Raw genomic sequence first — 27,403 nt, forward strand, 5'->3', positions numbered from 1 at the left:
TAAAGTTTAATACTTCTTGAAGAATCTTCTGCGTCTCCTGGTCGTTTGTGGGGCACGAGAAACCACGACAAAATTGCCCAGGAGACTGGTGACTGGGATAATTGTATCGAACTGATCCTGTCTCCCACTGGAGCAGGGTAACCTGGTGCCTGCTGCTCGTGCCCTCTCATTCACCATGGTGATAACAGGATGGCATCCTGGGTCCACAAGGTGGCTCAGATGTAAAACTCTTGCTCTGCATCGAGGGAAAGGGCTGACAGTTGGTTTTGAAGACACCCTTTGTTCTCAGCTGCACTGTTTGCTACTGGAGACGAGGGTTGCTTCGCCTTGTGGCAGAGCCAAGAAGTCACGATAGGGGCCCAGGGAGATGGAGTGCGAGGGCTTAGAACGGAGGGGGGAAAATCTTGCAAGTGAGGGGAGGAACTAGAGGGCCTCCTACAGAAGGGAGGAAGGGGTTTGCTGGCCAAAGAGAAGCAACTGAAGGCATCTGATGCTGGGTTCCTGCTGGTTTTCTGCAGGGGAGGATGGGCGGCCTTTAAGCCATGGCTGCGACTGCCCATCGTGGCCAGACGTGTGTCCACCCCCATCTCTGCTGCACTGTTCACGTCCAGGGCAGCGACTGCAGAGTCAACGCCCGTCGGCTGATGGCGCTCACCCAGCGGCAAGAAAGATGAAGGGGAAACGGACCCAGTGAAGGTTGGCAGGCAGAACAGGGACTTGCTGCGCCGGGCTGCCCGGGGATACCCAGAGGTGCTACGGGACTGTCTGTTGTCTCCGTGGTCACCACCCCAGAGATCTTCTTGGGACTTCCCCTGGAAGCGGCCGAGCCCCCTTGCCAGACGGGGCCTGCAGTTGATCGGCTGACGCTGTGAGCATCTCTCAGGTGCACAGCCCACACACTGAGAGAGGAGTGTGCAGGAAGGAGCAAAGCGGCCACTCTTTACCCTGGTGAGCGGAGGAACTCCCTGCCCTCTCCACAAGTTTCCAGACAAATCCTGCACCTGTACAGAGACAGAGAGAGAAAATAGTAGCAGGTGTTACTCACCATCTTGAACCATTGAGTTACTCTGTGGCATTAACACCGGATCAAAATATCCTAACCACTGAGTGACCATCAAGGAAGGCAGTAAATACACACATTCTACCTGAAGGGTAGCAGTTTTATGCCATGACCCTTATTTGAGGAACTTTTTAAGAGAAAAGTGGATGAGTTTGGAATGAGGACCCAAGATTCAACCTTCAGCAGTTTACCTCTTCCACCTATCACGTCCCAGTTTGCGTTCTGTGGTGAAGTGGGAGGACCAGAAACTTCAGGTGCTGGAATCTGCAGTAACACTTTTCTGGAGGAACTCAATCATTTACATAAACATCTTAATGCTCAGAAGATTGAAGGACTACCTTGAAGAAACGTATTGTACACAGGAGAGCAGGTCTGTGATGAGCTGCCAAACAGGTTGCTGACTACTGAGTGGAGCTTGACGTAAAACGGAAGCATTTTGGATAGCAGTATGTTACAGCTGAGAGCTGATCTCTTACAACAAGGCCTTGTGCGTGACTCCCTGAAATAGTTCCATGTGGAGTGTGAGGAAGGGATTAAAAAAAAGAATTGCCCCAAAAATGTGAAAAGGTATGGCTCCAAATTAGCTAAAATTGCTGAAATGATGAAACAGATTTTCAAAGACTTAAAAGTAAAAAACAGTTAATTTAGGCTTTTCTAATTGTTTTTTAAAAACTAATATTGATGTTTCCAGCAGCCACTTTCCTCCATTGCAGTTACCAGTGGAACATTCCAGAACTTGGGCTCCCTCAGCTAACTCCACAAATCCCCTAACAGAGTTCAAGGCAGAGCACCGACATGAAATGCTAAGGTAGGTAATGTGCAGAAAAGCTGTCATTAACCCATGGACCATTACGCAGGGAGCAGTGTGGCAGTGAGTGTGAGAGACCAGGTTGAGGAGAGGGTAGCAGAATTGACTCAGGAGGCAGATGAAGGGCAAGTCACTGACATGATGGGGGTGGGAGGCTGATGGGTGTTTGCAGAGCTGTAGAAAAAAAATATCAGTTTAACCTTTTGTGCTTCTATGCAACCCGGAAAACAAAAATCAGTCAACATATTGTGTCCAAATCAGAATACCATAAAGTGGCTACATATGTGAGAATATGGAACGGAGAAACTGAAGTTCTGCAGGTAGGAAGTGGGGATGCAGGGAGGAAGGGATTTGGTGGACTAAACTTTGTTGTACTTTTAACAGACTCACAGATGATTCATTTCCAGCTGGGATGGCTTTTATTTGGGAAATAACACTCCTGGTTTCAAGCCAAACTTGACTCCACCCTGGATGAGCCACTGATGACTATCTTCGTCGTGCTCATTACAGCTGAATGTATCCCTAGATGTTTCATCACATGATCCCTGCTGGGCCTGTTCAGCTCACTTTCAAAGCCAGTTTAAAAAAAACTCTTTTTAATGCCCGGTTATTTTAGAAGGAAAAGCCATGACAATACCCAAGGTTACAACCCCAAGCAGGAAGAGCTTAATCTCCGACGATTAACACCAAGTTAAAAAGTACTTGTGCAGACTGTGGGCGTCTCAGACAGAGGGAGACAGACACACACAGACAAGCTGCTGCCTCACAGCCTCAGCCAGCAACTCGAGTCCAATCCTGACCTCAGTTGCTATCTGTATAGCCTTTACATGTACTTTCCGTGGCCACCCGAGTTTCCTATGGGGGCTCCAGTTTCCTTGCACATTGAAAAAGGTTAGCTTAAATTGCCTCTGGTGGGGAAAATCTAGGGGGGAATTGATGTGAATGGGGGAGGGGGAAAGATTAAAATGGGATGAGAGCAGGATTAGTGTAACTGATGGAGAGGCCATCAAATCTGTTTAATTCATGTCGTTGAGGGATTGACAGCATTCGGGTCACCAAACTGAACCTTTGCCCATAAAATGAGCCCACCCTGATAGCCCAGTGATTGTGCGTGGCAGTGGGACAGTAACGTGGCAAATGCCTGCATTGAGAAAACAGCCCCTCTGAGCAGGAGCTGCCCCTCATGTCTATGACGCTGATCCAGAGATGAGACAGTTTAAAAGATATTGAAACAGTGGGTAGGGAAGGTTGAGGGGTACAGGCCAAATGCAGGTAATGGGGCTAGCTGAGATGACCATTGTGGTCAGTATGGATGAATCAGGCTAAAGGGCCTGTTTTCATGCTGTAAAACTATCACTCTCCCAGAACTGGAAGTTTCAGTAACCATTTTATAAACTTTGGCATCAGAAAGCAAGAGTGCCTTAAACAAAAGTCCCTTCCTTTGGGAAAAAGATACTAAAGCTTGAAAACACAAACCACCAGGCTCAAGAACAGCTTTTATCTTGTTTTCCTAAGACTGCTGGATAAACCTTGTGCTGAATTGAATTGAATTTAAAGCCTATATCCTTCATATTCACGAGTAGTAAAAATCTTTGTTACGTCTCCATCTACATTTGCAATTTGTAATAAACAGTATGTACAACAGGACAGTCGCTATAACATAGAAATATAATTGTATCAGTGTGAATTAAGCAGTCTGGTGGCCTGGTGGAAGAAGCTGTCCCGGATCCTGTTGGTTCTGGCTTTTATGCTGCCGTACCATTTCCAAGATGTTGCAGCTGGAACAGTTTGTGGTTGGGGTGACTCTGGTCCCCCAAGATCCTTTAGGTCCTTTGTACACACCTGCCTCTGTAAATATCCTGAATAGTGGGAAGTTCACATCTACAGATGGGCTGGGCTGTCCACACTACTCTCTGCAGAGTCCTGCAATTGAGGGAAGTACAGTTCCCATACCAGGCAGTGATGCAGCCAGTCAGGATGGTCTCAATTGTGCCCCTTTAGAAAGTTCTTAGGATTTGAGGGCCCACACCAAACTTCTTCAGCCATCTGAGGTGAAAGATGAGAGTTTAAAAGACATTGAAACAATGGTTGGGAAGGCAGTGGTAGGAATGAAATCTTGGTTTCACAATCTATGCTCAGTGGCCACTTCAGTGGTGAGTGGTTATTTGAGTTACTGTTGCCTTCCTGTCAGCTTGACCTCTCTCTGCCAACAGAATTACCACTCACTGGATGTTATTGTTTTTCCTCGCTGGTCTCTGTAAATTCTGGAGACTTTGTGTGAAAAATCCCAGATCAACAACAATTTGAGATACTCAAACCATCCCATCTGGCACCAATCATTCCATGATCAAAGTCACATTTCTTCCTCATTCTGATGCTTGGTCGGAACAACTGAACCTCTTGACCAAGTCTGTATAATATGCATTGGGTTGCTGCCGTATGATTGGCTGATTAATGCAAATATCTAACGAGGAGGGCAGGGGTACCTAATAAAGTGGCCACCTAGTGTTCTTTGTCGTGGCCCCTGCACTGTATTTAGTTACACTATTCTGGATCCTGCTCTTTACTATCTCAGATTGCTTGGCCCGAACCGTCAGCTGCCCATTTTTTTTTCCAGCTGCTGCCTGACCTGCCGAGTTCCTCCGGACTCTTTGTGTCTTGGCAATATTTCCAGCCAGTAATTCTCTCCTGTGGGACCTGAAACAACCTCTATGGATGTCTTGCAAAACTAAATTGGTACATGCGACAATAATAAACCAAATATCAATAGCTTCCTCGCACAAAGGGGAAACTTTACCTGTAACAGGAGCTTGTTTCCGTCATAGTCTTCAGTTTGCCAGCGTCTCTCACTGATTGGGCAGCAGGGGTTGGGCAGGAGGGGCACCAGGCTGCCTATGTCGTCAACTCTGAACTCCAGCACAGCCGACTGTCTGGAAACGGGGCACCGTCCCTTCGGCAGTCTCTTCAGCGACAGCTGGATCTCAACATCCGAGCTGGAATAGACGGTGAACAACGTAGCGTCCGTCCTGCACTTCGATACTTTGCGCCTCAAGATCAGCTGGTACATCCTGACTGTGTCGGCAAAGTTGTCGAAGCTGCAGTAAAGGGAGAGGCGGACGACTTCTTTCTCATAGTGCACCTGCCTGGTGGCCCAGAGGATGGGGTGGTCAGCCAGGGTGAAAAAGTCCTGGTTGCTGGGCATGCAAGGGAGGGTCCTGTCCTTGATGCGCTCCGTGTGATGGTACTTCCAGGGAGGGCTCAGGAAGCACTCGTGCAGCCGCCAGACTTGCTCTCCACGCTCCTCATGGACAAAGACGATCACAGCCAGTGCTGGTTGGTCCGTGCCAGTCCCGCCCCTTGGCGGCAGTGAGGAGCCACGCTCAGAGGCAACGAAGAGCTGCAGGCCAGGGTTAATCCACGTCACTAGACTGTCAACAGCACTCTGCAGGGCTGCTGCCCCGCCTGGGTCGGTGATGATATGCACAGTGACCAGGAAGGGATCCAGCATGTCTTCCAAGTACAACCTGCCTGCACGTGGGGAAAGACATTTGTGTCAATATTACCACAGGTTACAGAGTGCACTGCAATTCACTGGTCAAGCCCATGTTGGAACTTGGAAGCAACTACTGAGCCATATCCCAGTTATTTGGTCTTCCTCAACATTTCCTTTGTCCCAATCATGTTCTGTTTGGAAAGTCATTACTAAATCAATTTTCACTACCCTTTCAGCAAGTATGTTACACCAGACTGCGGAGAATTCTTATTTAAAGAAAACTTAAACCCCTTATTGAATTATGTGAAAAAGACGCTTTCTAAATGGTCTCCTCTTTCTTTATCCCTAATTGGCTGAATTAATTCGATTAAAATGAAGATTCTTCCTAAATTTTTATATCTTTTTCAGGCTTTACCTATTTTTATTCCTAAGACCTACTTTGATTCTTTAGGTTCAATTTTAACATCTTATATTTGGAATAATAAACAAGCTTGTTTAAGTAAAGTTTACCTACAAAAAAAAAGAGATGTGTGGATTAGCCTTACCCAATTTTAGGTTTTACTATTGGGCTGCCAATATAAGGAATATTACTTTTTGGTCCTATTATATTTATCATAAAGATTGCCCATCATCATGGGTCTCCTTAGAAGTTAATTCTGTAAAAAATTCCTCTATCGTCTCTCTTCTTGGATCATGCTCTTCTTTTTCAGCAAATAAAACAACAGATTGTGGCGACCCAATTACTAGCACACTCGAACCGGCTGACAATTAGCCAGAGTGCAGACACAAAGGAAGAAAGCATGAGGGGGTTTCAGTACGTGCCTCTCGAGGCATCCGGTGGGGGAGACAGGCTTTAAAGCAAGGCTGTGAAGTTGAAATAAACTTTATCTTTGACTGCAGTTTACCGACTCCGTGTCGTTATTTTAGCGCTGCGTGTAGCACACCGCTACAATTGGTGACCCCGACGGTCCAAACGTTTTTGGACCGGAAATGAACGACGCCGCATTTGTTCATGCGGTTTCCTTGAAACTGCCAAGCTTCTGGACGCTACAACCTCACCTATGGTTTCAGCAAGCAGAAACCCAATTCCACGTTCGGCAGATAACCTCAGAGGACACCCGCTACTACTACGTGGTGAGCTCCCTCGACCAGGACACAGCGGCCCAGGTGGCGGAGTTTGTACAGATAACATAATTGTTAAGCAAAGTTTAAGGATCTGGTCTCAATTTAGAAAATTTTTTGGTTTAGTGAATTTTTCATTATCATCTCCCATTCTCCTTAATTATTTTTTTATCCCTTCCATGACTGACAAAGTTTTTAAGGATTGGGATGAGACCAGGATTAATTTTTAAGGATTAATTATTAGTGTTTTTGGGACCTGTTTATCTCAGGATCTGTTGTTTCATTTGACCAATTGTCAACTAAATTTGCACTGCCAAAAACACATTTTTATAGATACCTTCAAATTAGAGATTTCTTACATTCCCAATTAACTACTTTTCCTATAGGTCCTGATAAAAATTTACTGGACGATCTTTTAAATTTAAAACCTTTTGTTAATGGTTCTATTACCGGTATCTATAACTTGTTGATTGATTCTAGACAAGACTTTTTAGATAAAATAAAAAAAGCTTGGGAGGATGACCTAAATTGTCAGATTTCTGATGATAGATGGAATAAAATTCTTAAACGGGTTAATAAATCATCTTTCTGTGCTCGTCATTCTCTTCTACAATTTAAAGTGGTTCATAGAGCTTACATTTCTAAACAGAAGCTGTCCAGTTTTTACCTGAATGTTTCTCCACTTTGTAATAAATGCAACTCTGCTGATGCCTCTTTAATTCATATGTTTTGGTTTTGCCCTACAATTGAAAAGTTTTGGTGGGAAGTATTCCATACCTTCTCTCAACTTTTTAGGATCCAACTTGACCCAATTCCCCTTACTGCCTTGTTTGGTATTACTGCAAATGAAGATATAACTTTAAACACTCCTAACCTACAGGTTTTAGTTTTTACCTCTCTTTTAGCAAGAAGAGCAATCTCGCTTAAATGGAAGGAGTCTACCCCTCCTACACATCTTCAATGGCTACGTGATATTATGTCTTATTTAAATTTAGAGAAGATCCGCTGCTCAGTCTTAAATTCGAAACAATCTTTTTATGATATCTGGGGACCTTTCCTAAATTACTTTTCCAATTTATAAAGTTTAACAGTGCACAGACTTTTATGTATATTTCTATCTTCTCTTCTTAAGTGAATATGTTTTTATTCTAATTATCCATTGTCATCCATCAGCTTTTTTTTTGGTAGTTGGTAGGGGGTTGACTTTTTTATATAAAAAATTTCTTTTATGATGTATGACTTATCTTTAAATTTTTGATTACAGAGTGGTATACCTTTATGTGTTATGCTATAACATTTTGATCAATTTTATTACAATATATGAATGTACACAAGTTATGTTGAGTTGTGTCTATGTGTTGTACTCTGTAAATCCTGTTTTTTCTTCTGAATAAAAATATTGTAAAAAGAAAGAAAGTATTCTCCTCCAGCCCCCCTGTTGTTGGTTGATTGCTGTTTGTTGTTAATTTAAGTTTAGGGGCTCAATTCCAATCAGATCTACAACTACTGAACTGGGCAAATGCCCAGTCTAGGCTCCTTAAGCAGACATGTTGTTCTGAGCTCTGTCACAGTAGGAGATTATCAGATGGACAGAGACAAAGATTCAAGATTGTGTTCAAACTCTAACAAAGAAGTGCAGCCTCTCCTGGAAACATCTGAGCCATGTGGAGGAACATAGATTCATTGAGCCTTTCAGCCCTTCTTGTATGCCAAACAAGATGTTCACGTTTGGCCAACATCACTTTAAACCTTTTCTAGTCATGTACCTGTTCAAATGTATAGGAGCAGTATAGGAGGAAGCTAGAACAAAAGCTGCAGAAAAAAAGCATGAAGGAGGTGTGGGATGGGATGAAGATCATCACCGGATGCGGTGCAAAGTGGGGGGCAAACATAAGTGGAGATGTGGAGAAAGCGAATCAGCTGAACAACTTCTTCAATAGGTTCGACAGCACAATCTCATCCTCACCGCAGAACTCCACACCAGGCTTACTTCCCTCACAGGAGACCTTGCCCACGCCCAGGATTATGGCTGTACAGGTGGAAGGTCAACTGAGGAAGATCTGTACCAGCAAGGCGGCTGGACCGGATGGAGTTTCCCCACGATTACTGAGGGCCTGTGCGACTGAGCTGGGAGAACCACTACAGCGCATCTTCAACATGAGCCTGGAGCAGAGAAGAGTACCCAGACAGTGGAAAACATCCTGTATTGTCCCGGTACCGAAGAAACCACAACCAAAGGAGTTGAATGACTTCAGACCTGTTGCCTTGACGTCGCACGTGATGAAGACCATGGAGCGGCTGATAATACAGAATCTGAGGCCACAAACCAGGCACGCCCGGGATCCGCTTCAGTTTGCGTATAAGGAGAAGGTGGGAGTGGAGGATGCTATCACGTATTTGCTGCACAAATCCCTCTCTCACCTAGATGGGGTCAGTGGTGCTGTGAGGATTACATTCCTGGACTTCTCTAGTGCCTTTAACACCATCCAGCCCAAGATCTTAAGGCACAAACTAACGGAGATGGGAGTAGACTCTCACATGGTGGATTGGATAGTGGACTACTTGACAGAGAGACCTCAGTATGTGCGGTTGGGAGACTGTAGGTCTGACACGGTGGTCAGCAGCACAGGAGCGCCGCAGGGGACCGTGCTCTCTCCGGTCCTGTTCACCCTGTACACATCAGACTTCCAATATAACTCAGAGTCCTGCCATGTGCAGAAGTTCGCTGATGACATGGCCATAGTGGGGTGTGTCAGGAATGGACAGGAGGAGGAGTATAGGAAACTGATACAGGACTTTGTGATATGGTGCAACTCAAACTACCTGCGTCTCAATATCACCAAGACCAAGGAGATGGTGGTGGACTTTAGGAGACCTAGGCCTCATATGGAGCCAGTGATCATTAATGGAGAATGTGTGGAGCAGGTTAAGACCTACAAGTATCTGGGAGTACAGTTAGACGAGAAGCTAGACTGGACTGCCAACACAGATGCCTTGTGCAGGAAGGCACAGAGTCGACTGTACTTCCTTAGAAGGTTGGCGTCATTCAATGTCTGTAGTGAGATCAGTTGTGGAGAGCGCCCTCTTCTTTGTGGTGGCGTGTTGGGGAGGCAGCATTAAGAAGAGGGGCGCCTCATGTCTTAATAAGCTGGTAAGGAAGGCGGGCTCTGTCGTGGGCAAAGTACTGGAGAGCATAACATCGGTAGCTGAGCGAAGGGCGCTGAGTAGGCTACGGTCAATTATGGAAAACCCTGAACATCCTCTACATAGCACCATCCAGAGACAGAGAAGCAGTTTCAGCGACAGGTTGCTATCGATGCAATGCTCCTCAGACAGGATGAAGAGATCAATACTCCCCAATGCCATTAGGCTTTACAATTCAACCGCCAGGAGTAAGATATGTTAAAGTGCCGGGGTTGATTGTATTTAATGTATCTAAGTAAACTACTTAAGAACTTTTTAAAAGCTATTATTAATGCTTTTTGAGAGAGTGATTTAGATGCATATCATATTTTTACTGAGTAATTTATGTAATTAGTTTTGCTAAAACAAGTGTATGGGACATTGGAAAAAATGTTGAATTTCCCCATGGGGATGAATAAAGTATCTATCTATCTATCTATCTATATGTCATTCAAACATTGTAATTGTATGTACCTCTACTGCTTCCTTTGCCAGCACTTTCACATATTACTTATCACCTCAGTGTGTGGGAAAAAAAACTTTCCCTGTCAGGTTCTCTACCACTTTAAACCTGTGCCCTCTAGTTTTAGATTCCCCTAACCTGGGGAAAAAAACTGGGACCATCTACTCTATGACTGTCTTAATACTACAAGTTTGGGAACCACGAATCCAGTATGCACAGAAGCCCTGACCAAGTGGCAGAAGGCACAGATTGCCAACTGCCTTAGCCACCTCTTACCCCTAAATCTGGAGTTCCCACAACAGTCTCATCAATCAGGACCTATAGAACCAGAGTGAAACCATTTCCCTCTCTGTCCTGAGGGACGGCTGAAGGAAAAGGAGATGGTGATAATGGTTTCAAAATCTAGAAGCACAGGTCTGTAACTCTGCTCCAAGTCATCACTAAACTTCAAATCAGCTGCTGGACAGCTGTACACGCCAACAAAAGCCAGTACAACCCTAACTTTTCCAGTGAGATGCCTGATCGAGAATTCATTCACTGGAAGACCCACTTAACGTCAAAGCAAGCAGTGACCTTCAGCTTATCTTCAAAAAAAGTTATCCAGTTAAGCCCTGCACTTTCCCAACAACCAATATTTCTAAATGGATGCAAGAATAACTCTGTTGAATCATTGCTGCCACTGTTTACAGGTCACAGCACTTCACTAAATGGGGAAAAAATGTCATGCCACCCCAGATCTGTGTACTCCAGGGTCATTGTACTTCTGTACAACAGAAGTAGGCCACAGGGCTCATCATGTCTATGCCAGCTGTCGACTACACATCTATCAATCCATCTAACGTATTCTTTTATACTTGCCCCTCTTTAAAAGTTCAAAGAAAAAAATTTATTAACAGGTACATAACGTCACCACATACAACCCTGAGATTCTGTGTCTGCGGGCATACTTAGCAAATCTATGGAACAGTAACTAAACAGTAAACACTAGAAACTGTTAACTGTAAACAAATTGTGCAAATGCAGATATAAATAAATAGCAATAAATAACGAGCATGAAATAACAATATAACAAAGTCCTCAAATGAGTGTAGTTATCCCTTTTTCTTCAAGGCCCTGATGGTTGAGGGGTAGTAACTGTTCTTGAACCTGGTGGTGGGATCCCTGAGGCCCCAGTACCTCCTACTCGATGGCAGCAGTGAGAAAAGATCATGGCCTGGGTGGTGAGGATCTCTGATGATGGATGCTGCTTTTCTACGGCAATGTTTCATGTAGATGCGCTCAATAGTCGGAAGGGTTTTACCTATGACGTACTGGGCTGAATCCACTACCTTTTGTAGGATTTTCCACTCAAAGGCATTGGTGCTCCCTTACCAGGCTGTAATGCAGCCAGTGAGCACACTTCCCACCACACATCCATAGAAGTTCACCAAGGTTTTCGCTAACATGCCATACCTCCGTAGACTCCTGAGGAAGTATTGGTGCTGTTGTGCCTTTTGACAATAATATTTATATGATGGATCCAGGACAGGTCCTCTGAGATAGCGACTCACAGGTGTTTGAAGTTAAGACCTTCTCCACTCTGATCCTCCTGGCTCGTGGACCTCTGGATTCCTCTCCTGAAGTCTGCAATCAATTCCTTGCTCTTACTGACATTGAGTCAGAGGGAGGTTGTTCTTACACCACTCAGCCAAGTTTTCAACCTCCCTCCTGTATGATAATTCATCAACCCCTTTGATACAGCCCACAACAGTGGTTTCATCAACAACCTTGTACATGATGTTGGAGCCACCCAGGCACAGGTGTAAAGCGAGTAGAGCAGGGGGCAAAAGAGACATCGCGGCAGTGCTCCTGGAGATCCTCCCCTCTGTCCACAATTCCCATTCACTCACACTAGGAACAATTTACAATGGCAGTTAACTGAACAACCAGTTCACTTTTACAACGCGAGACAAAACTGGAGAAATCCATGGGGTCACAAGGAAGACATGAAAACGCCACAAAGATAAATAATAGCAGTGGAAATCAGAATCGAACCTGGGGTGCTGGAGCGGTGAGGCTGTTGCACTACTTGCCCTTCAGAAACTTCTCTACGAGTCATCTGACAAAATATATCTCAGGCTCATGAGCAACAAATAGAAATACTGGAGATTCTTCTACCAGGAGAGTGACCACCTTCTCCAGGACAACAGCCTTATCAGCAAAATACAAGACCCATAAATGAACTGAAATCTCATATGGTTCTAGAGATTGGAAAGACTGCTAATGGGGTATTCACTCTTTAGACAGGGAAGATCAAGTAAATCTAGGAAAATCAACCAGCCCACTGCAGGAAAAAGATTCTGAGCAACAGAGTACCTGATCTAGAAAGGCTCAATTGAATTCAACACAATTGGCATGATTTGTTTTCTCCCTCCCTGGAGGTGAAAAGTAGGATTGATGCTGAAAGCATCGTCGACACGTGCTATATGGACTTTAGGTCTCACGTGACACTTGATTATAGAAATAGAAACAAATGTGATCCAAGGCAAAGAGGAAAGAAGGTCCAAAATTAGTTCACTGGTGAAGATGAGCAGAATAGTTCTATTGACAGGGGTCTGTGCGCTCTACCTGGCTCACTGCTACCTCCTTTTCTTAACATGGCATTTACCAATGATTTGGATAAATATTTCAGCAATCTGCTGCTGGCAACACCAAAATTGGCAGTCAGGTAACAGAGGAAGAAAGTGCAGGGTACAGGAACATATCAGTGGATGGGTTAGAGGTCCACAGAAACGGCAGCTGCAGTTTAACCTCAAGGGTGACATAATGCATTTGGGGAAAGGAAATAATGAAAGTGAAGGGTAATTGAAGTATCAATGTTGGGATGCATCATTGATATCCTAAAGATAACACAGTAAATATGAAGTCTAAAGCAGCACGTCCTGGTAGAATGGAAAAGCAGGGAGGTCGTGCTCGAACTATCATGGAGCTTAACAGCACAGAAACATCACACCACTGATCTTCTACTGATCTTGCACATCTACAGTCACCCCATTTGCCATTAGGAATGCAGCCTGCTTTACCTTGCCTATTTAAATGCCCGTAGATGTAGTAGAAAACACATTTCCTATTAGAAGGTAGTTCCAGATGGATTAAGAGTCCAGCTGCCAGCAATAGACCCTGTGGCCCACTAAATTCACAACGACCATCAAGCGGCTACTTACTCCAATCCAATTTTATTCTCCCAACGTCTCCATCATTCCTCCCCCCCCACCCCCCAAGACTCCAACACCCACTTTCACACTGTGGGCAATTCACATTAGCTGGATAAATGCCGATCTACGTCTTTGGAATGTGGGTGGAGGTAGAACATGCAAACTCCACACAGGACTGAACCCGAGCCACGGGGAGATTGAGGCAGCACTGTGTCACTGACTCGAGTACAGTGTCACTAGTCCCTACTCTCACTCCTGAAAAGCTCAGCCCTCATTTTCAAACCAAGTTTGGACATCAACATCATACAAAGTGCCAACCAATGGCAACTCTTTCTAATACTTTAGATTTAGATGACAATTGGGTCAAAGGATCTAGTTCCCCTTCACATCCCCCCAAGATATAAATGGGATCTGATAAGGTAGCAAGAAAAAAAGTTATTTCTACAGCTTGAAAAATTTAAGCTGTGTGACTTTGTAAACTAGATCTAATTTCAATGCACAAGTGTCTTGTATTATCAATTGTCCCCAGGAGTCTCAGATACAAACATCTTTGTGACTGCGATTTTGTTGGCAGGGCTTCTTTAAGAAGGACTAAGCACATCCATCCCCACCAGCCCTTGGACTGAAAAAACAAACAACGGAGTTTAAAGCTCAATGCACAATGCAACTGCTAAAGCCAAGATCTTCCATACATACTATGAAAAGCATCCTTTGTCCGAGGCGAAGGCGGAGGGAGCGACCAGCAGCCAGGGCCACAGCCCAGAAAAACCACTCAGTAATGTTACCAGTAGGACCAGGAATTAACACTCAACAGCCCAAGCCTTTCAGACAAATGAAACAAATGTTAAAATTTCCTGTTTGTACTGATAATAAGATTCCCAGCCCCCATTGTATCAGGTGCATGTTACAACATTAGAAAAAAACCTTTTCGTTTTCCAGTTGCTCCCACAGATTAAATTACAAATCTCTAATGATCTATAGCTCAGATTTAAAATGATGTCATTGTCTCTGAAGATAAAAATAAATCACTGACGAAAGCTGTCTTTGGTGCACAACTAGGCACTCTATCACCTCGAAATCCGTAACCAGGACTGTGTGCAAATAGCATCCATGGTTTCCACTAATGTGGGACATTTGCCTTGTGGGGAAGTTCAGGCAGACTTCAAACCAAAAGTTTGCAAGTCAGCAGCATTGCATAGGAGAAGATTATGTTTTCATACATTTGTTATATACCGTATTAGCACGATAACCTTTGTTTAATTAGCATTTATGCTCCAGTAGAACATCTCAAAGATGTGTATGAGCCCACGATTGGTCTGGAGTTACGGCAGGCATTGCGGCCAGCAGGAAGGGACATAGGTTTTCGATTTGTAAGGACGTCAAAGGTCACAGAAAAAAGGCAGGAGAACGGAGTTGAGAGGGATACTATATTGGGATGGCACCGTAGTGTAGTGGTGAGCCCAACACTTCACAGTACAAGTGACCCAGGTTTAATTCCTGCTGCTGCCTGTAAGGAATTTGTACATTCGCCCAGTGACTGTGTGGGTTTCCTCCCATATCCAAAGACGTAGTGGTTGGTAGGTTAAGTGGTCATAGAAAATTTCTGTGATTAGGCTAAGATTAAATTGCTAGACAGCGTGGCTCGGAGGGTCGGGTCTATTCCATGCTGTATATCAATAAAGTATCAGCCATTATGGAATGGTGGATCAGACTCGATGGGCCAAATAGCCCAATTCTACTCCTGTTTATTATGGTCCATGGCATCCAAACAAGAGTGAGGCAGGGACACGTAGGAAGACCAACATTTAGCATCCAGATAGACAAAATTTTCAGAAGGCATTTGATAAGGTCCCACATAGGAGATTGATGGGTAAAATCAAAGCTCATGGCATTGGGGGGAAGACATTGACATGGATAGAAAACTGGTTGGCAGATAGAAAGCAAAGGGTAGCGGTGAATGGGTGTTTCTCGGAATGGCAGGTGGTGACTAGTGGGGTGCCACAGGGCTCGGTATTGGGTCCACAGCTGTTTACAATTTACATCAACGATTTGGATGAAGGCATTGAAAATAACATCAGCAAGTTTGCTGATGATACTAAGCTGGGTGGCAGTGTGACATGTGATGAGGATGTTAGGAGAATTCAGGGTGACTTGGATAGGCTGGGTGAGTGGGCAGATACTTGGCAGATGACGTTTAATGTGAATAAGTGTGAGGTTATCCACTTTGGGAGTAAGAACAGGAAGGCAGATTATTATCCGAATGGTGTAGAGTTAGGTAAGGGAGAAATACAAAGAGATCTCGGAGTCCTTGTTCATCAGTCACTGAAGGTGAATGAGCAAGTGCAGCAGGCAGTGAAGAAGGCTAATGGAATATTGGCCTTTATTACAAAGGGAATTGAGTACAAGAGCAAGGAAATCCTCTTGCATTTGTACAGAGCCCTGGTGAGACCACACCTGGAGTATTGTGTACAGTTTTGGTCTCCAGGGTTAAGGAAGGACATCCTGGCTGTAGAGGAAGTGCAGCACAGATGCACGAGGTTAATTCCTGGGATGTCTGGACTGTCTTACGTAGAGAGGTTAGAGAGACTGGGCTTGTACACGCTGGAATTAAGGAGATTGAGAGGGGATCTGATTGAAACATATAAGATTATTAAGGGATTGGACAAGATAGAGGCAGGAAATATGTTCCAGATGCTGGGAGAGTCCAGTACCAGAGGGCATGGTTTTAGAATAAGGGGTAGGTCATTTAGGACAGAGTTAAGGAAAAACTTCTTCTCCCAGAGAGTTGTGGGGGTCTGGAATGCACTGCCTTGGAAGGCAGTGAAGGCCAATTCTCTGAATGCTTTCAAGAAGGAGCTAGATAGGTATCTTATGGATAGGGGAATCAAGGGATATGGGGACAAGGCAGGAACCGGGTATTGATAGTAGTTGATCAGCCATGATCTCAAAATGGCGGTGCAGGCTCGAAGGGCCGAATGGTCTACTTCTGTACCTATTGTCTAAAAGCTCAAACCAGGTCTGCTAAGGCAAGAGGAGTTGGGAATGCTGAGTTCACAGAGGGTCTGAGGGAGGAGGTGGTGGCAGAGGGTTCTGGGGCCAAGGCTGAGGACAGTGACAGAGGTCATGGAGCAAGTGAGGCCATTGAGGCGTAGGAACACGTGTGGGAAAATTTTACAGTCAAGTGCTAATGAAGCGCAAGCCAATGTTGGTGAATGAACAGGAGGGAAATGAATGTGTAAACCACAATGATTTCATATCCCTTGTACCTTTACATTCCCTGCATATCACCTGTTAAATTTCACATCTGTTGATAGAATATTAGCAGTGATGGAAAATTCTCTGGTGCGCTAGCTAATAAAGATCATAGATCTAAAATTTTAACAAATCTAAAATGTCCACATATACTGCCCGACTTGCTGAGTGTTTCCAGCATTTTCTGTTTATATTTCAGATTTCCAGCATCTGCAGTAGTTTGGATTTTCGTTTAGGAATTTGTTCATCAGACCTTTACTATAACTGTACCTGCAGGTGTCGCTGTCTTTAAAATATTTAACAGGTCTATTGAGACTGCTTGGCTGACACTTCAGTGTGTTTCTGAGGCAGTGCTTCAGAGGGAATATTACACTGCAGTTCTATCCTGCCAGCTCACAAGAACATAAAAGGTCACATGCTTCCATTCAAGAGGACAGGAAGTTCTCCAAGGTGTCCGTCACAGTGCCTACCTTGGCTACATAGCACAAAGAAGCCACCTGGTGTTTCTCACCTTGCTGTTTATGAGATCTTGATGTGCACCAGAAGTTTGTGGAATTTTCTAACACTATAAAATATGAACGTATAGTGAAAACAATTCAATTGGCTAAAGATCTTTGGAACATCCTGCAGGAATGAAAGGTTCAAGTTAATATATTAGGAATAAAATGGACAGGCTCTCTGCTTTAAGCCACATTGGAGGAGGAAGTGAGGGGAAGAGTAGAGTTACCACTATACTCAAATCCCTCCACTGTCTCTGCACTATGAATATGAGTAACACCTCAGAAATCGGTTTACATTCGGAATTGGAAGGGAGGAGAAAATCTGAGAATTTAGTGAATAGCAAGTGGAAAAGAGCAAAAGGTTTGAGTTGTGACCAATAATTCCCTGGATTCATCTGTTTGACATTTAGAAGTGGCCAGTGACATAGTTGAAAATAGAAAGACTACAGATTCCATGGTCATTACCCAAGAGCAGAAGGGAAACAGAGAGGCTCATGGGAAACTTTTTCCAAAGTAAGTGTGTTGAAAAGAATGAGGTAAAACAGTTGTTTGAACACAAAAGTAGATACTTACACTTATGTAAAATAATTGCAGATTAATCAATAGCAAAGATCCTCAGATTACATCATACAGTAAAAGTGACATATTTGAGGACATCATTTTTCATGAGTATATGCTTATCCTTAGCCTAATGTCCCCTTTTTACTACAGTCCATGCAACAAGAGGATCAATTGTCCACCTTCTTAGTACTCGCTGCTTGTTGATGACTTACAGCTGAAGTCTGATCTGAAATAGAAACAATGAATTTTTTAGTCCAGTCAGTCATCAGGAAGCTGTAGGTTACTGGTACAGCTCAACACATAATTGAAGGTGTAGGCTCCCTTTCTGATGAGCTAGTTACATTAGCGGTTTAACATACACGATGATGGAATTCAAATCAGTCCATTCAATCTGAGCACATGATGGACACAGACTGTGAAAGAAAAATGGGCTGGTCATTGAAAACCATTGGGCTTTGATAGTTGCTTTAAAATAGCTCTGACATGGCCTCATTTTACAAAATGATGAGTTGTATCATTTTCAAGTCATCTTTGTTTCGTAATACTTTTAAACATTTCTTGCTAATGGAGCAGGACTGGGAAGTTCCAGCAACATCATTCCTGCAGTCACTGAAGTTCCATCAAGGATTGCCAAGTGACAGCTTCATCAGAGGACCTGAAGTTTGGTTGAAAATATAGTTTATATGGGCCAATTTAGAGAGCAAGAGAGAATTCGAAATGGGAAGGATTAAGGTTGGAATTGCAGAGCGAGGGGGTTAAGGTTTCTGAAGACATCTCCAGCAATGATGGGGTGAGAAAACTGACAACACTCATGGGAACTTTCAGGAGGGTGACGAGCTGGAGGAAGTTACAGATTTAGGAAGGATGCAGCCATGGAGGGACCCGAAGACAAAGATGTGAACTTTCAAACATCTGAAATTAATTTGTTGAAGTGTCAACATTTTAAATTATGATTGATATGAGCTAATTGAAGATACTGTCATGCTTGTATTGTATATGCTTAATCAAGTAACTTGTTTTCTACAGATAGTTTGTATATCTGTACAAGATCTTGGAAGCCCTTGCAAACATATGGCCAGGAAAATAAGCATCTTGTTATATTGTGTTGGCCAGAAAGAACTGCAGTCTACAAATTAGTGAATTTGGATGAATCACAGACAATGGAAGCAGGCAGATCAATTGTCTTTGTTCTTGCCATGAGGGAGGAGATGGAGGCTGCCATTTTTTAAACTGTGTTCTCCATTTTGTGAGCTGAAGTTACTTGGCTTTATCAATGTTTTAGAGTAGACACAATGATGCCTCAGGTAACTTGCTGGACTAGAGATAATTTCCTAATAAGAAGTTATTTGTGAGGTTCTTTGGTTGGATAGAACATGTGACTGTTGGTGTCTGTATTTGCCATACGTAACTAAGTGAGTTGCTGATTGAGAACAAAGAACCATGATACTGGTTGTCACTTGCTGGGAAGATGGATGATGTTGGAAGATTTAATGGATGTTGGCCTGGAGCAGAGCCGATAAAAAGGTTAAAGGTCAGACACATGACCTACAGCCAAAGACACTGGAATGCAATATTTTAATTGGTAAGAAATGAATAGAAAAGCAGAGGTTTTCACATACAAAGCAGCGATGAATCAGTAGGTGGTCCAGCATCGTGGATGTGAGGTGCCCATGGACATTTGAAATGGGACCACAAGGAACATGTGGCCAGCAGCAAATACTCCTTCTTAGCTGATATATTTTTGTTCTTTGACTGTTCATGAAAGGCCAGGGAAATTTAGTAGGTGTTTGGTTGTGTAAGTTCACATGTTCTTCAGTTGAGATAATAAAGGTTCTCAGCGGCATTTACAGATTCTCTCTGTGCCTCCCTGATCATTATTACAAGGGGTGGTTCTTGTAGCTATTTAAATAATTCTACCCAATAGTCACTGAAATAAATAATATTTGTAATAACAATGAATTCAACTTGCTGCTGGGTTAATTACCTCTAACCTAGACAAGGGGAGAGTAGATCAGACGACATGTTCATTTTTCTATCCACCCTCTATACAGGACAGGTCACCTGGTTCAAGGCATGATCCATGGGCCAGGCAGGGGTAATGCTTAGCGGTCACCATGGGGAACGTGTCACTGAAACGTTCGGAAAAGGAGTTGGCGGTTCAACACCTTAAATTCTCTTCATTGAATCACAAAGATACAGCAAAGGAGAACCTTTTTGTCTATAATCCTGGAGTTCACACAGAAAAGAAGAAGGAAGTGATGCAGAGACCAAAGCTGCAGATTGTGAAGAAAAAAGTAAGAGTAGAGTGCATAAAAGTAAAAAGCAAAAATCACATAGGTAACTAGATTCTAAAAGGACAATGAGTATAAGGACACTTTATCTAAACGCCCTTAGTATTAGAAACAAGGTTAATGAACTTGTGGCACAGATCAGTACCAAGGCGTATGATTTAGTGGCCATTACAGAAACCTGGTTGCAAGGTGGAGAGGACTGGGAATTAAATATCCAAGGCCATCAGGTAATACAGAAAGATAGGCAGGAAGGCAGAGGAGGTGGGGTGGTGCTCTTGATTAGGGATGAGATCAGGGCGATTGTGAAAGACTATAGAAGATCTACAGAGCAGAATGTTGAGTCTATCCGGGTAGAGATTAAGAATAGTAAAGGGAAAAAAGTCACTGGTGGGAGTTGTCTATAGGCCACCTAATAAAAATATTGCAGTGGCAGAGGCGATTAACCAAGAAATAACTGAGGCTTGTAAGAACGGAACGGCAGTTGTCATGGGGGATTTTAACTTCCACATAGATTGGGTGAATCAGGTTGGTCAAGGAAGTCTTGAGGAGGATTTCATAGAATGCATCCATGATGGCTTTTTTGAGCAGCATGTTAGTGAACCTATGAGGGAACATGCTATCTTCGATCTAGTCCTGTGCAATGAGACAGGTAAGATTAATGATCTTGTAGTCAGGGATCCTCTTGGTATGATTGAATTTTGCATCCAGCTGGAGGATGAAATAGTTAGATCTAAAACTAGTGTATTATGCTTGAACAAGGGGGACTACAACGGGATGAGGGAGGAGTTGGCTGGATTGGGAGCATAGGCTATTTGGTGGGACAGTGGAGGAACAGTGGAATACTTTCAAAAAGATTTTTCACAGTGTTCCACAAAAGTATATTCCAGACAAAGGTAAGGACAGTAAGTGTGGGGAGAGCCAGCCTTGGATAACTAAGGAAATAAAATATAATATTACATTAAAAGCTCATGTGTATAAAGTCGCAAAGAGTAGGGGGAGACTGGAGGATTGGGAAAACAAAGAACAACTAAACAAGAAATAAGGAAGGGGCAGATAGAGTGTGAAAGTAAATTAGCACAAAATATAAAAACAGCTAGTAAATTTTTTTATAAATATATAAAGTGGAAGAGGGTGGCTAAAGTCAACGTAGATCCCTTGGAAGACAGTAAGGGGAAATTGATATTGGGTGATAAGGAAATGGCTGAGGCATTGAATGACTATTTTGTGTCAGTCTTCATGGTGGAGGACACGTCTAATATGCCAAAGAAGGATGTTATGGATGAAATGGGAGGCGAGGACCTCAATAAAATCACTGTCACTAAAGAGATAGTGATGAGTAAACTAGAGGGCCTGAAGGTAGATAAGTCCCCTGGTCCTGATGGGATGCATCCCAGGGTGCTGAAGGAATTACCAGAGGTTATAGTAGATGCATTGGTAATCATTTACCAAAACTCTCCAGACTCTGGGCAGGTCTTGGCAGATTGGAAGACAGCAAATGTCACAGCACTTTTTAAGAAAGGATGTAGGCAAAAGACAGGCAACTATAGGCCAGTTGGCTTAACATCTGTAGTCGGGAAAATGCTTGAAGCTGTCATTAAGGAAGAAATAGTGAAACATTTAGAAAGGAGTGGTTCCATTAGACAGACGCAGCATGGATTCAGAAAGGGCAGGTCCTGTTTGACAAACTTACTGGAGTTCTTTGAGGACATAATGAGTGCAGTGGAGAGAGGGGAACAGGTGGATGTTGTATACTTGAATTTCCAGAAGGCGTTCGATAAGGTGCCACACAAGAGACTTATAAATGAGATATGGATGCATGGAGTCGGAGGAAATGTATTGACATGGATAGTGGATTGGTTAACCAATAGAAGGCAGAGAGTTGGTGTAAATGGGTGTTTCTCCAGCTGGCAGTCAGTGGTGAGTGGGGTGCTGCTGGGGTTGGTGCTGTGCCTGCAGCTGTTTACCATTTACATTGATGATTTGGAAGAGAGGACTGAGTGTAGCATAGCAAAATTTGCTGATGTCACTAAACTGAGTGGAAAAGCAAATTGTACAGAGGATGTGGAGAGACTGCAGAGGGATATAGATAGGTTAAGTGAGTGGGCCAAGGTCTGGCAGATGGAATACAACGTTGATAAGTGCGAGATCATCCACTTTGGAAGGAATAATAGAAGAGTAGATTATTATTTAAATGGTGAAAGATTGCAGCCTGCTGTTGTGCAGAGGGACTTGGGAGTGTTTATTCATGAATCGCAAAAAGTTGGCTTGCAGGTACAACAGGTTATTAAGAAGGGAATCGGAATGTTGGCCTTCATTGCTAGAGGGATTGAATTCAAGAGCAGGGAGGTCATGCTGCAACTATACATGGTACTGGTGAGGCCGCACCTGGAGTACTGTGTGCAGTTCTGGTCTCCATACTTGAGGAAGGATATACTGGCTTTGGAGGCAGTGCAGAGGAGGTTCACCACGTTGATTCCAGGGATGAAGGGGTTAACCTATAGAACATAGAACAATACAGCACAGTACAGGCCCTTTGGCCCACAATGTTGTGCCGACCCTACAAGGGAAAATACTATCTTAGATCTAGTCCTGGAGAGATTGCGTCGCCTGGGACTATACTCTCTGGAATTCAGAAGAATGAGAGGGGATCTTATAGAAACATACAAAATTTTGAAAGGGATAGATAAGATAGAAGTAGGAAAGTTGTTTCCATTGGTAGGTGAGACTAGAACTAGGGGACATTGCCTTAAGATTCAGGGGAGAAGATTTAGGACGGAGATGAGGAGAAACTGTTTTTCCCAGAGAGTGGTGAATCTGTCGAATTCACTGCCCAGGGAAGCAGTTGAGGCTTCTTCACTAAATATATTTAAGATACAGTTAGATAGGTTTTTACATAGTAAGGGAATTAAGGGTTATGGGGAAAAGGCAGGTAGTTGGAGATGAGTTTATGGACAGATCAGCCATGATCTTACTGAATGGCGGGACAGGCTCGATGGGCCGGATGGCCTACTCCTGCTATTCCTATTTCTTATGTTCTTTCCATCTTCAGTATTCTACCCAACTCCTTGAAATTATTCTCAAGAACAGCTCCACCATTGTTTAGGATGAGACAAGTGAGGCCAGTTATTCCAAGTGAATATAATTATTTTTCATCTTTCCATTGAAATTTGTGATCTCTACTTGTTAACCAATGGGAAGAGCTTTTCCTCAACTTCCTCATGAAATCCACTCAGCCTCCTGAAAATTTTTAAAATCAGCCAACTAATATTACTGACTCAATGATGTAACTTCACCAAACATTCAAAGGACTCTAACGCTCTGCTGAATCTGCTTGGATGCCTTTTCATTTTTCCTTCTATTGGTTTGAGAATCCCCCATTATAATCCAGTCAATGTTTGTAGCATCTTTATTTTTATATTTGTTTTCTTCCCTTAATTTTCACTTATGGGTAAATTTGAACACCCTGTTTTGTTTAGTTTATTAGATTTTTCAAAATTTTATCCCTGTTGCTGCCTTTCCACAGTAGAGCAGCAGTTAGCACGACTCTATTATGGCTCAGGGGGTCGGAGTTCAATACCAACGTCATCAGTAAGGAGTTTGTTTGTCCTTTCCATGCTTGGCTTTTCCCCAGAGGCTCGGGCTTCCTCCTACAGTCCAAAGGTTCGGAGGTTAGTCAGTCATTGCAAATTGTTCCGTGTTTAGTCCATGGTTAAATCGGGGATTTCTTGGTGACACAGCTCGAAGGGCCAGAAAGGCCTATTCTGTGTTGTATCTCAATAAAAAAGGTTTCTAAAGTTTTTCCATAACGCTGCATTGAATTTCAGATTCCTACATCAGTTTAACTTGCTTTCCACCACTGCTGCTATCAGTGGCAGGGAATCAGTGGTTAAACCACACTGGGTGGCTTACGATGGTCCCCAGACTGACACCAGGCTACTGAGATAATCAAACAAGCCAGCACTAATTCTCAAGAAAGAGGAGAATACCCAGTGCTCCACCACCCCAGGCTGCCAGACCCAGCACATTGCTTGTTGCTCCTGATTTCTGCACCCTCAGTCTGTGTCTGCATCATTCCTCTTTCCCAAACTATTTGCCCACACCAGTTGAGCGGAAGTTAAAGAACATCCTCTGAGTGCCTCAAATCCACATCACATGCTGCTTCCTGGTTCCCCAACTCCTCCCTCCACCAATGACTGAAATGGAACCAACCAAACTGTATTTCCATGTTGTAGCCAGACAGGGATTTCAGACCACATTCTAGGGCTACCTTTACTGTTTTTTTATCCAGTGCTGACGTGCCTCAGCTCAGGTCCTGGCTTCCTGTGAACTCGGCAATCCAATTCCCCATGCCACTGGTGATGTTTCTTATTTGGGTGGTGTTTGCCATTCTGAGGACGTCCGAAATGTGGCCGACCATGTCCCAACTTGAACTAAGTTCCAGCCACCCATTTTCTGAAGCAATTCTTGAGGTCAAAAATGACTTGATCCTGGTGCAGTCCATGGGACCAGAGGTGACCCATGTGCCATGTGGCAGGCTCCAGCAAATAGGATAGGTGGAATTTGGGGCAGTAGTGGGTGGTCCCTTCTGCTGTCTCCCAGTCGCAATGTTCATATGCTTCTCCACCTGTTTGAGCAACAACTATTTCCCATGGAGCCTTCAGCAGATCCATTTCCTCCTCTTTTCTGGAAATATTACACTATGACTGAGGTCACTGCAGAAAGTCCACTTTGGGAGTCTTGTCTCAGGGATGTCAGTAATTCAGGGTGCCCTCTTGGAAATTGTTGAGTACAATGACCTCCATGCTGGCCTGGAAGGAACAATATTGACCCACCCATCACTGATCTGCAGGACTTTGCGCCAATAACCACTCCTGCACTTTGAGGCTCCTTCTTTAAGTTGTCCATGGTCTCCAGAGCATACATAACGGTAGGGATTACTGATACCAGAACTTCGTGGTTTAAGATCTTTCCCTCAGACTATTCTGGGAACTACAGTAAATTTTGCAAAAGTCTGTCAAGTCTGTCCTTGATTGCAGTGAGTTAAAGGAAAATGATCCACTTCCTCCAGCATCCTGTTGTATTCCTTGATCACCAGGGAACAGAGTAATGCACTGGGGGCAGATTGAAGGACTTAGCCTTCCATACAAGTAGTGCAAGGCCATCCACTCATTTTCTTCAGATGAATGAATCATCAATGGTTTGAAAATCATCCTTTGAATGTATACACGAGTTATGTGTACAACAACTCAATTACTGAGGTCAGAGTGGAAGCAATGAGTGAACGGTTTCCCACTCATCCTGCAGATTAGTTCAACTTAGGCAGGAAGCTCATTGGGGTTGGGGTAGGGAAGCATTACAGTGAGTCACACTAGTGCAATGATACAGCCTACTTGACCTCAGATGGTATTGAGATGTACAGTGAACATATTGGTGTGGGTTGGGGCTTCCTTGCCATTATGTAGAAGGAATCTTTGATTATAATCCTATTTTGTTGATGGATTCAATAGCTTTTGGGATGTCAAAGGGGACCACGTACAATAGTTGATGCTGCTCCCCCCCCCCACCCCTTCGATTGCCATTGCCGTGTAGTTCATTCAATTTGAATGGTGAGATTAGATGAATTTATTGTCACAACACCAGAGTGCAATGAAGCTCAGAGCAAACTGTATACTTAGTAATAATACAGCAATAACTAATTGAGTGCAAACAGCAGAATTGTGTAAAGATTGTACAGCAATCTGAAGTGGCACAAAAAAGCCCCTAAACTGATAATTGTCGAATAACCGAGAGGGACAGAGAGCTCAATAATGTGCAGCAACAGGGAAGAAATTGTTCTCAAGTTTGCACATCTGGGTTTTCAAGCTCCTGGAGCTGCTCCTAGAAAGCAGGAGAAAAAAGGGAATGGGCAGGGTAACGGGCAAACCTGCCTTCCTGTGAAGACCAATTGGATAGATGAAGTGATGAAATAACACAAGCTTTGCTGCCCATCCTAATCTAAATCAAACCACATTCACGATTTACCTCTCTGGTGGGACCGGAAATATCCCATTCATCCATCATCTCTATCGTCCTGCTCTTCCCCATTTCTGCATCCTCCCCCATCCGTTGCTATCTGGCCCCGTAAAAGTTCAGGTTACTCACCTGCAACGCCTCTGGCAGCCTAGTCACATGCTGCCAAGGTGACAGGATCTAGAATTCGTTCCCCAAGACTCACTTGAAGATGCTCCTTAAACGTCACCTTTCGGCGTTAGAGCAGCATTGAATTACAAGTTCAGAAACAAACTCAAAGGTCAGAGACAAATTCAAATCCAGCAATTGTGGCAGGTGAACTTAAACTGAATAAACTACTTAACTCCAGTGTGAGAAGACAATGGCAACAGTGAAAAAGGACAAGACTTGTAAATGGCCATCTGATTCAGCAACAACCTCTCCTGGAGGAAGAAAACCTACTCCACATGTGGTTGACATCATCTGGTAAAGCCCTCAGCTGATGGCAGAATAAGGACAGACAATGGATTACCAGATATTCCAAGTGCCACAACTATAGGGATAACAACAATCATCTACCTTATACTGTTTTTGCATGTGCGATTATTCACTGACACTTGTGTAGAACATCTTGAAACTTTTCCCAAGTTATGGTTACTGTTCATACTTCGTTGCAACACCTTAGAACATTTCTTTGTGTTCAGCAGCTTGTAGATGCTGGAGACCTTTGCCCCTTGCTGATTGTACTATACTGAGACAGCTGTGCCTCTCATTCTCATGTGAAATTCAACTCCCAAATTCGTCGTGGACCAGGTCGTTTCTCACATCACTTTTGAAGCTCAGCTTCAGACTGTTACATGTTCCTGCGATGACCCTGCCCGGGAGAGATCATTGCAATTCCTTCTCCCTATCCAACTTGCTGCAGCCTCCCCGGGCTGGAGAATCGATTTTGAGAGAGATTGAGGAAAATATTGTAAGAGAGAGCTAGAAAGCCCACAGACTTGTCACTATAGACTTCTTATTAATGGGGAATCTCTCTCCAATTGAAGTTTATACTCTGCACATTCCCAAGCGACTGGATATTTAAACGCATACCCGTTATTAGGGCTGAAAACGTCTCTTCAACTCACAGTGCCTCAATTCACACAAGTATGCAACTTTACATACATATTGATAGCATGCAACACAAATGCATTATGTCTCTCATACACACAGACACATAAACACTCACACTGCATACAGACACGCATACCTCTCCCGGACAGACTGAGAAACACAGACCGACCTACCCTCCGATTTCTGTTCCCCAGTGCCCCTCTCCATCGCCCACTCATGCCCCGCCGGCTCTCCGCTCGCTTCCCCTCAGCTAATGGGCAATGCTGCAAGTCTGGATTCCGCCTACTCGGGGCGGAACATGGGCGGGGAACAGACTCCTGGCGAGAGTGCTGCTGAAGCAGATGAGCCATGACACAAGGGCAGAGGAGGAGG

The 27,403-nt window shown here is 43.7% G+C and overlaps 1 protein-coding gene across 4 annotated transcripts; it reads right to left on the bottom strand.

Annotated features, from left to right (window-relative positions):
- Window positions 1–27,315, bottom strand: LOC140727327 (protein FAM124A-like). Of its 4 annotated transcripts, none has more exons than XM_073044591.1 (5): window positions 27,205–27,282; window positions 17,649–17,862; window positions 14,020–14,144; window positions 4,666–5,396; window positions 1–1,001 (listed from the first exon to the last, which is right to left on the bottom strand). In XM_073044591.1, the coding sequence occupies exons 4-5, from the start codon at window positions 5,374–5,376 to the stop codon at window positions 216–218; spliced, it is 1,497 nt and encodes a 498-aa protein (XP_072900692.1). In that variant the 5' UTR covers window positions 5,377–5,396; window positions 14,020–14,144; window positions 17,649–17,862; window positions 27,205–27,282; the 3' UTR covers window positions 1–215. The 4 variants fall into 4 exon arrangements, with proteins under 4 accessions (XP_072900692.1, XP_072900693.1, XP_072900694.1 ...); XM_073044592.1 differs by having other exon boundaries at window positions 27,201–27,271; XM_073044593.1 differs by lacking the exon at window positions 14,020–14,144.
- Window positions 27,316–27,403: the final 88 nt, after the last annotated feature.

Source organism: Hemitrygon akajei, chromosome 5 (assembly GCF_048418815.1).
Source record: "Hemitrygon akajei chromosome 5, sHemAka1.3, whole genome shotgun sequence".
Taxonomy (NCBI): Eukaryota; Metazoa; Chordata; class Chondrichthyes; order Myliobatiformes; family Dasyatidae; genus Hemitrygon; species Hemitrygon akajei.

Coding starts and splice junctions, on each gene's coding strand:
- LOC140727327 (XM_073044590.1), bottom strand. CDS start 27,238: ATGGAGAGGGGCACTGGGGAACAGAAATCGGAGG. Junction 5,397..27,204: donor TGGGGAACAGAAATCGGAGG/GTAGGTCGGTCT, acceptor CCCCACGTGCAG/GCAGGTTGTACTTGGAAGAC. Junction 1,002..4,665: donor GAAACAAGCTCCTGTTACAG/GTAAAGTTTCCC, acceptor GTCTCTGTACAG/GTGCAGGATTTGTCTGGAAA.